At 32.0% G+C, this 10,303-nt stretch overlaps 1 protein-coding gene across 1 annotated transcript; it reads left to right on the top strand.

Annotated features, from left to right (window-relative positions):
- The first annotated feature begins 707 nt into the window (after nucleotides 1–707).
- LOC132740191 (uncharacterized) lies at nucleotides 708–7,126 on the top strand. Its single transcript, XM_060728047.1, has 4 exons — nucleotides 708–1,114; nucleotides 5,184–5,345; nucleotides 5,916–6,022; nucleotides 6,449–7,126. The coding sequence occupies exons 1-4, from the start codon at nucleotides 832–834 to the stop codon at nucleotides 6,650–6,652; spliced, it is 756 nt and encodes a 251-aa protein (XP_060584030.1). The 5' UTR covers nucleotides 708–831; the 3' UTR covers nucleotides 6,653–7,126.
- Nucleotides 7,127–10,303: the final 3,177 nt, after the last annotated feature.

Below are 10,303 nucleotides of genomic sequence, written 5' to 3'. Positions count from 1 at the left end.
TGACATTGCCATAAAAATATTATGCGTTATGTAAAGCATTTAGATTTTAAATGCTTTCGAAATCAACAAATTCCTTGCAAATCTAATTTAAAAATCCATTCTTGTTTAGAAAAATATTAACCCATTATTTTGGACTGCAGTGTAAGACTTTATTAAATGAAATTATAGCTGACATTCAACCCTATCTGCCGGATACAATTTTTAAGATATATGCAATTTACATAAAAAGTATGTGTTATATTATAACATTAAATGCGTTTCTTTTTACTTTACATAAATATCTCTCACATTTATACGTTACGGGCATACATAGTTATAATACAGATTAAAAAACGGGAAAGTCTCAAGCACAAGAAAGGAAAATTAAAAATGCTGCAGACTCGGTTCGAAAAAGCCTATTTGTGGCCGGTACTTTAACTTTCAATATTTATTTTTTATACGTTAATACATGTATTTATTGCAAACATGTGATGAAAAGTAACGTTTGAAAATCAAACAAAACCAAATTGAAAGCTAACTAAAATAAATCACTTATCCGTCTCATTTTTCAGGTAGTGGTGATAAGAAATAAACATACAAAATAATGTGTATACTAAAGTAATCTAAAATCTTTACAAAATCTGTACTGATAAAAATACTTTGATTATAACTGTGTTATACTTACGTTGAATTTTAATTTTGGATTTAGAAGCATTCTATGCACTGGATGCAAACATGTATTCTATATGAGAAATCAATCTTTTACAAAAGAAGGGTATCAATAAAAGTACTACCTACAAGTTGCATCTTCTCATTTGTTTTTTTTATTTCCATGCTTGAGGGGAAATAAAAATGCTGTCGAAAAGGATAAAGTTCAGAGTTGTGATTGTGTTTGGGATTATATATTTCGTAAGTTTTTGGCTATTAACAATTGGATATTTCACCCCCTATTGGGTACTTATACATCTTGTAGACGGCAAATACGACAATGAATGGTCTCGTACCAATTACCCATTTAATGTTGCGCCTTGGAACAGCTACCTTAACGAAAAATGCTATAGTATTGGAGTAGTGACACGAAGCTGTGATAGTAAAACCTTTGACTGGTTCAAGGAAAATAATATTGACTACACATGTAAGTAAATGTAATGAATGAATGATAACAGCATACAATTTTATATTGTTGCATAAAATTATTCTTTGAATTGAAACTGTGTATTTATTTCATAGTTTGGTGATATAAATAAATTAATAAATAAATAAAAAAGTAAATAAATAATTATTATAAGTAAATAAATAAACCCTTATGCTGTAACAATGTGGAAAAAAACACTAGCCACTTTGTAATGAATACTAAAGCATACAAAATATTTAGAAAATTGTTCAAATATTAATAAAATAAGTATTCCTGTTACAGGAACTTGATCATTCCCTTAAAAAAATCAGGAATGGACATTCGTCATGATTTTTTGTTTTTTTTTGTTTTGGGTTTTACGTCACATCGACACAGTATAGGTCATATCGCGACGTTCCAGCTTTACTGGTGGAGGAAGACCTCAGGTGCCCTTCCGTGCATTATTTCAGGCACGAACGGGCACCTGAGTAGAACCACCGACGTTCCGTAAGCTTCGTCATGATTTGAAATGTGACTATGTACAGAATGAATTCATATATATTTAGAAACTAAACCACGTTTCATCTAGCTCAATGAACGTTATTTGTTCTACACATGTGCCCATTTGTGCCTGGAATAATAAACTGTTGGGGGCGTGAGATTGCCCTGCACCAGTAAAGCTTGAAGGTCGCCATATGGCCTATACTGCAATGGCGCGAAGAAACAAATATAAGTTACCTTTCCGAAGAAATCTTGTTATACTAAGCTAAAACCCAAGGTACACAAATCCATTTGTTATTGATTGGAAGATATTTAGATTTATAATACAGTGAACTGGTTACAAAGTATTTTAAACCGATACCACTTACTGCCAACTTATTTTATTGTCACATCCGTGTTATTTGTGCCGTGTGGCGGCTGTGAAAAGTCTCCCCGTATATTTAATCAATGATGTTATATTTTCGATCCTTGAAGATCGTTCAGCACGACATTATTGTTGTGTATGCATTTTAGATGGTATTTTTAGTTTCTTGTTTTTGGCCTATTTCAACATGGGTGGTTCCAGTATTCCTTCCTGAATACTGTATAATCACCCTTAGGGTATGTTGCCTGCTTTTTAAATTGTTTTTTGACGTCTTGTCTGTGATATGCAGGCTTCATAACCTCAGATCCCCTTTCAAAAGTCCATTTTATTTAGTTCCGCCCATTGTTTTCTCGTTTATGGCACACACATTCTTTTTCTTGGGGACCATACGCCGCTTTTCGTGGAATGACACTACTGTATCGCATTGAAGGTTCCATGATAACCGCCGTATGAACACATCTGCCGATGTTTCTAAATTCAAAATTTCACCATTTATGTGTTTAAATGTTGAATTCTGCTTAAGCCGGTGCTTGGGGGCGTGGACGGTAACTTGCATTTTCCAGTACCGTCCATGAACAGGCTCAATCAATCCGAGCCTGCAACATTTTACAATTTTGCCGTGTTGGGCTTTCTTAGGGATTCCGTTTTCTCTATTTTAGCTGTTTTCTATGTTTCAACGGCTAGTGGGGAAAGATAAGTTGATCGGTGAAAAAATTATCGATTTGGATTTGAAGCACGTTAAAACTTCCGGTCGTTGAATATAATTACAAATCATCGACTGACGATATCGACTGACGATATCGACTGACGATCTCTCTACAATCGATATATTTATTAATGTATCCAGATAAGCAACCGATCAAGTTATACTTACCACAAATAGAAAAATAAAATAACAATTAAAATGCGGGCTTCGTTAGATTTTTAAGTTCTGCGCGTTACGTAGTATAGCCACAGAACGTATGTTGCGACGTTATGTCGCACATAAACTAGTGCACTGATCACTGATGCGTATATCAGTGATCAGTGATTGGTCATGTGGTTTTAAGCGGTAAAAATGCTCGAAAAAAATAAACACAGTTCTACGCTCGGTTTCGGTTGCGAAGGACAATTTTATTCATATTCCAATATTATATTTCAGGCAATTGTTGCATATGGCTTTGCAGTAAGTATTTGGGATAAATCGAAAACATAAGACATAAAACAGATTTTATATAGAAAAATATAAGTTACAGTCATGCAATCATTTATGTTGGTAAAATAATGTAACAAGCTACATGTATATAAGTATATTGTAACTAACCCTGGTATGATAGGAACAGTTTTCCAGAGTCTTTTAACATTCCTTATAATGGGCTGATTGTTTAATCTTTGGTTTTGAACCTGACATCCTCCTTGGTTCATATAGTTTGTAATGATATTCACAATACGATAATATACAAGTGAAATTGTTTATCTTTTTATATGTATACGGTTTGTCATATGCTAATGTATATTTGTATGTATGAAAACGAAGTTTTACAATAGCATGTTCGAGGTATAGTCAAAAAGTTCCCGGACTGGTCTGTTTAAAAAGATTATTGACGTCTGATTGTCTTGAAATTTACCATGAAGGTATTTTTAACTAATTTGAGTATCAACATGTATGAAAAAAATCAATTTAGTAAATATTTGGAAATTATTTTTCACATGAAACACACCCGCAACCCGTGTACGGAGCATTTCAGAATTAATTTGATTTTTCTAGATGGGAATAAAACTCTTTCATGAATGCCTCAAAATACTGGCACCAGAATGTCGTGATTTTTTGTACGTGACGTCAGCTGAAAGTTTCTAGTAAACAACTGCTAAAATCCAGCGTGATCGGATAATGTATCGCCATTTTGTGCACGATTATTCAAGCAACGTGAAAATTTCTATACGAAACAATGTCAACCTCAGAAAAACGTACGGAGCAGCGGGCAGTAATAAAATTCTGTGCGATGTCTGGAATGACTCCGACTCTTACCTGGAAGTTTTTGAATCAGACGGAGGGTGTTCATAATTGTTCTAGGACACTTGTGTTTGACTGGCAAAAGCGTTTTAGGGAGGGTCAGACGGAAATTACTGAAAGTGCACGAAGCGGAAGACCGGGTAACGATCAGCGCTCAATCCAAGATGTGAAGGACGTCATCGCCAAAGATCGGAAACAGATGAAACCAAAGCAACCCGTGTAAACGCTTCCCGAGAATTTTTACGGCGATATGATAGAGACGGCGAACGATTCCTAAGGCGCATTATCACTACGGATGAGACGTGGGTGAACTTTTACGACCCGGAGAGTAAACGAGAGTCGATGGTGTGGAAGCGACCTTCATCACTCCCCCCCCCCCACAGAAGGCGAAAACCTGCAAGTCGGCGGAAAAAAAAATGTATATTTTCTTCATGGATAGCCAGGGTATGCTGTTGCAACATGCGGTGGCAAGATCGGCGACAGTCAACAAAGAGTACTATCAAAAGGTAAGCATTAATTATGTCGCATGAAATGTTTTTTTCTAAATTTCTATGCTTCTTTATATGTAAGGTGAAAAGTAAATAAAATATAACAAATAGTGAAAGAAACTATTATTTTTATAATTTCTTTTTTTTATAATTTGCCGCATTTGTGGTAGTTTCAAATAAAATGAATTTGTTATTAACAGGTTGTGCGGAGGGATCTAACGCACGCTATCAGGAAAAAGCGAACAGGATGCGACATCGAAAATTTTATTTTTCATCAAGATAACGCTCCAGCACACCGCGCAGACGAGATACTCTTTACTATTGACTTCTTAGGATATGAGCGGCTACGTCATATCCCTTATAGCCCCGATCTCGCCCCTTAGATTTTTGTGTTTTCCCTGGACTGAAAGCAGATTTAAGGGGTCGGAGGTTTGATACAGAAGATGAGATCAAATATGCTGTGAGGTCCGCAATAAGAAGTTACACTCCAGAGTGGTATGCAGACATTTACCGGAAGTGGGTACAGCGGCACAAGGTTAAGACAAACACTAATCAATAACCAATCACTATTTAAAAGGAAACAAACAAAATGAAATCACGCATGACAACCAATCAAATCCGCGAGTAAATTTGAAATTGAATGACCAATTTTGGATCGACCGTCTTATTAACTAGGATGTAATGTATTGCTTAGTGTATATTTTAGCGTTTTGTAGCTATGTATTTATTTGTATTCTATTGCAGCCACAGTATTGGGAAACTCCTTTAAACTGATGACAGCCGCAATTGTTGTGGTGTATACCAATGCCAGTTTACTCGTTACAGCAGTTGTATTTGACTTGTTCCAAAATTCATTATACATGTCTTTCTTGTCCATCTCATTTGGGATATTCTATCCCACTGCAGGTAAATAGACAAATAAATATAAATACTAAATCAATTCTAAGTAAGGATAACCTGCCTGGTAAATTTGAAAGAGCATTGTATTCTTAAATGATGTACAATTATTATTTTGAGAATATCTGTTGGCATGAGTAAAAAAAGAAAGATAATTTTATGAAACAATGAAAAATGAATTTGAAGTTCTGTATTTAGGACAGAAGTCGCAATAAAAGTAGATAAGATAAGGATAGAGTTCGTTTACGTTTTGAAAATCAACACAATTCTGACATTTGTCGTTTATATAAAATGTTTGCGAGTTTTAAATGAATGGAATATAATCTTCACTTAAATAAAATATCGTCTGGTTTACTTAGGTTTGACCGTGTTGCCCGCACACACAGAATGTATTAAACCTACTGTTGTTTGCAGTCGTGCCAGCTCAATAATCAAGTTTATTGATACACGAAATGAATTAAGCTTTTCTGATTTGAAAGTAAATGGTCTTTATCAATTTTAATTTTACGAATATTTTTACATTTAAAACAGTAAAACTGTTTTAGATACTTAATCGTTTCAACAATTATTCTGTTTTAGCTATACTTATTCTAGTAGCAACTATCTATGTTGAAAATGCATACAGACAGGATACAGGATATTCTGCAATGTTGTGTACGATAGCCGGATGTCTTATGCTGATATTCGTAAGTTTTGCAAATCATGGTTTTAAATATCAAATCTTAATACATGTATATCAAGTACATGCATGTTCATAGCAAGTGGTATAACAGTAGTACAATTAATTTGAAATAAAATTTGACAACGATTTCATAATGATTTTCAAACAGTTAACAAAATTAGAAAATAATCGTTTTATATTGACTGAGACGCTAGCGAGAACGGCCATATTTGTATGTCATTTTACAAACATATACTCATTAGTATCAACATCTCTTTATACTTAACAGAACACAACTTGATAAAATGTATATATAAACTGTGTATTTTACACAGTTTGTATTTAAAGGAAATATATTTGGTAAAGTGACTTTTAAGATAAACTCGGTTTGAAGTTAAATTGAAAACAATACTTTTCACGTTCTTAATAACTAATTAATATCTCATTCCAGTATGCAGCAATAATTACGTATGATATACACTACATTAAAAGAAGTTATACCAAATCTTCTAAGATCCAGAATCCAAAACAAGCGCTAGAATCAAATGAATTCAGAAGGCATCATGCATCGCAACATGACCAATCTCTTCAGGAAACAAAATTGAAGAATATTGAAGTGAATCCTGTACGCGAATGGGGCCTGCGCAGAGTATAAATACTATAATCATTATTATAGAAATTATCTAATTTAAGATGATGTCTGTGAACTGTTTGTGTAGCGATATCTTTTCTTGATGTTAGTTCTAAAAATAATGTTTTGTGTTAATAAGGCAAGTTTTGGTGTGATATCCCTAAAAGACACGGAATACGTTGATAAGTGATACATTATTTGATGTATTATCTTCCGTGAGACATCGTTTAACAAAATAATGTATTTTTGTGCGTGAAAGGTTAAGTAACATTATTCTAGCTTTATATTCACATTCGTCACATATAGTTTCATCACATAAAATGATATTAAACGAGTTTACAAAATTGTTATATAATGTAATTGATATTGTATTTTTATTGGATAAGTTCACATCAAATAAATCGTAATGACATCTTTATTTAAATGTAGACGTTTCGTTGCGTCTAATTGCGTCAAAAATGTTTTGTTTGAATGGGTTATATGTCACACCGGCACATTATATGGACATACGTCGCGTATGTTCCAGCTTAACTGGTGGAGGAAACCTCAGATGCCCTTCCGTGTATTATTTCAGACACGAACCTTAGTAGGAATCTTAGTAGAATCACCGACATTCCGAAAAGAAAAGCAACAGAAGATTCCGAAAAGAACTTTGACTGCTGAAAACGAAATACGGCACTTTCTGTCTGACCTCAGGAAAAGTTTATACTGCTGCAATTTGTTTCTTTTCGTATTATCTTTCTTTTGAAAGTTTGTTATATTTGCGAATCAGATAGGAATATCCGCCCCTGGACAAAGCTCGTTACTGTCAATGCAGTTTCATTCTAGAATATGTCGAAATGACGTCATTGTAACACATTGTATTTTAATATGACGTAAATATAGAACACGTGACCTATCTAGCACCAAGTCATTCTGACATGGGTAAACCTAACGGAAACAATAACGGTTACCATACAATAACAATAACAGCCGCAATTCAAGCAAATAAAGATGAAGCATGGTGCGTAACGTCATAGCTATATGTATGTAAGATGTATGAGTATCGGAAATGAAAAAAAAATGTAAGAAGTTTTCTGCTTTATGTTACTTGCTTTTATAAATGAAACAAAATAATTAACTGTAATGACGTATACATTCTTATCTTCTTCGGGTAATTATATCTATAAATGAAACAATACAAGTTGTGGACGAGTTTCTTTATTTCAGCCAAACTGGTAATTATTCTCGTAGCTATCTCGAACTACATGTAATAATTGGACTTGGCTAAGCACCAAATGTTTTAGTGTGGATCTTTTAGCTATGATTTGATTTCCATCGTATAAATGATCAATATCATGTTTATCTATTAGATTGAAGGACAAATTTAACATCTGCACGGATATATTCAACTTATTTTACTGTATGCGACAACAATAAAGTAAATGCGGTGACTGAATATTTATAAAACAAATATCGTCTGTTCAATATTTTTTGTTTACAACTTTTAGTTCAAGAAATACTTTTTAAGAATATCAAAATGATACAATTCTATTGTTTTTATCAACATTATGTCATCATTGTAGACCAATCCACTTAAAATGTTAAATAGCCATATATATATATATATATATATATATATATATATATATATATATATATATATATATATATATATATATATATATATATATATATATATATATATATATATATATACAATGATTCACATCTACTTAGTAAATCGTTTTATAATATTAAATCATTTGCGTAAAGAATTGTATTGATATTGTAAAGGAGACTTAACGAGAAAAACTTGCTAAAAAATTTGCTCAAATAAAGAATATGTCTTATTAGTATCCTTGTATTTCCATTTTGTATGCATATTGATCTTTTTCTATGCCACAGCGATTATAGTACGAATAAGTTTATGCTCACATTTTCTTACAAAATTTTTTATTGACACCCATCTTTGTATCGAATTTTTAACTGTCATGAAATAAACATTATTTTATAAGATAGCTACACTTCCGTTATTTACCTCATCGGAATTTATAATCTTTCATAAGAAAAGGATAGTTATGAAAACAAGTTGGTTTCTCAACTTTGAATATAATTATGTTAGATAAATGAAGACTATGGCCCAGTTGTTCAAATATTTTGTTAACTTTAGCAACAAATTAACTTAGCAGTTGTTAATTTTTAGCTTTTTCGCGTTGACTAACAAAATGCAAAAAATTAAGTTGTTCAAAGCCATGTTAAAATTTACGTTAGTTAACGAGGCGTCGCTGTAAAAAAACAATGCTGAAACCTCTATAATATGTTTTATGATTGAGAAAGATATCCCATTTTTGTTAAAATGATAAAAGTAACGGATTGTGAATTAACAGGGGCATAGAAGGGGACAAGCAATTTTCTGTTTCACTAATAGTAAAATTAATTCACCTTTGGAGGTGAATTAATTTTGTTGTTAAATCTTCGTTATAAAGCCGATTTTTTAACTAAAAGATAACTCTATTTTTCTGAACAACTGACTTTTTTAACAAAGATATTTAACACACACAAAAAAAAAAAATAATAACAACACGTTGTTAATTTAACACAACTTTAACGTTAACAATGCTTGAACAACTGGATTGTTTAACAACAAAATTTAACGTAGAATTTAACATATTTTTGTAAATTTAACTATGGTTTCATTATAATTAAATATTAAAGGTTTGAGCAACTGGGCCTATATTTCTTGCCAAATGAACAAGATTTCTTGATTAAAGTTAACATTTTGAATATACGAGCATATAATGATTTAACGTTTAAGGTATTCAACAATATATGCTAAACTTTTCAGGTATTTGAAGTGTGATTCTAGATTGATTCAGCATAGTAATCGCAATTCACATTACACATAATTTCGGGAAAACGTTTTTTTTTATACATTTTATTTGCGCAAATTGTAAGATTTTGTTTATAAGCAAGATGTGGAGTAAAAGTTAATTTCTTTCTATTTTATCATTAAGTTTACACTAAGAAAATCGAAAATGTTCATAATAATGTATTCCTCAATTATAATATGATGGCAAAATCAACAACACGTAAATAGAGATAAATTGTTTGACTTATCACATTTTGTTTTTAATTATGAAAGAAAACCTTAAATACATTGATCTGATGGAATTGTAGGAATTTAATTGAATGTTATTTGACGAGAATAGACACAATCTGTATGACCTTTTACGTTAGTTTTATTCATTATGACTTATAAACAAACAGATGTTGAGACATATTGGGGTAAAATATTGATTCAAGAGGAGAGTGAGAGAGATGCCTCCCACTTCCATTGTTTATTTAGTGATAACGTTAAAAGAACAAAAACAAATTAATGTCAGCCTTCAATCACATTCCTATTTTATATAGATGTAATTTGTTATAATGTTACAACAATATATCAACAATATATCATGTTGTTCAAATGAGAAACAAATAAAGCCCAGACAGCCTTGACTTAATAAAAATAGGAAGTCTATGTAATTTATATATAATGGACACACATTGCGTTGCATTTACGTAAAAATGGCTTGGTATGCACATACATAGCTTATTTGAACAAAGGTAAGAGAAATGTTTGATACCTGATTGTATAAATAAGTGACACTATACATATTAGGATATAAATTGTATATACATACAAAACAAAGA

Source organism: Ruditapes philippinarum, unplaced genomic scaffold, assembly GCF_026571515.1.
Source record: "Ruditapes philippinarum isolate M1 unplaced genomic scaffold, ASM2657151v2 ctg4380_1_1_1_1, whole genome shotgun sequence".
Lineage (NCBI taxonomy): Eukaryota > Metazoa > Mollusca > Bivalvia > Venerida > Veneridae > Ruditapes > Ruditapes philippinarum.
Note: the sequence above shows the minus strand (reverse complement) of the source record. Positions and strands in the feature narration are given on the sequence as shown.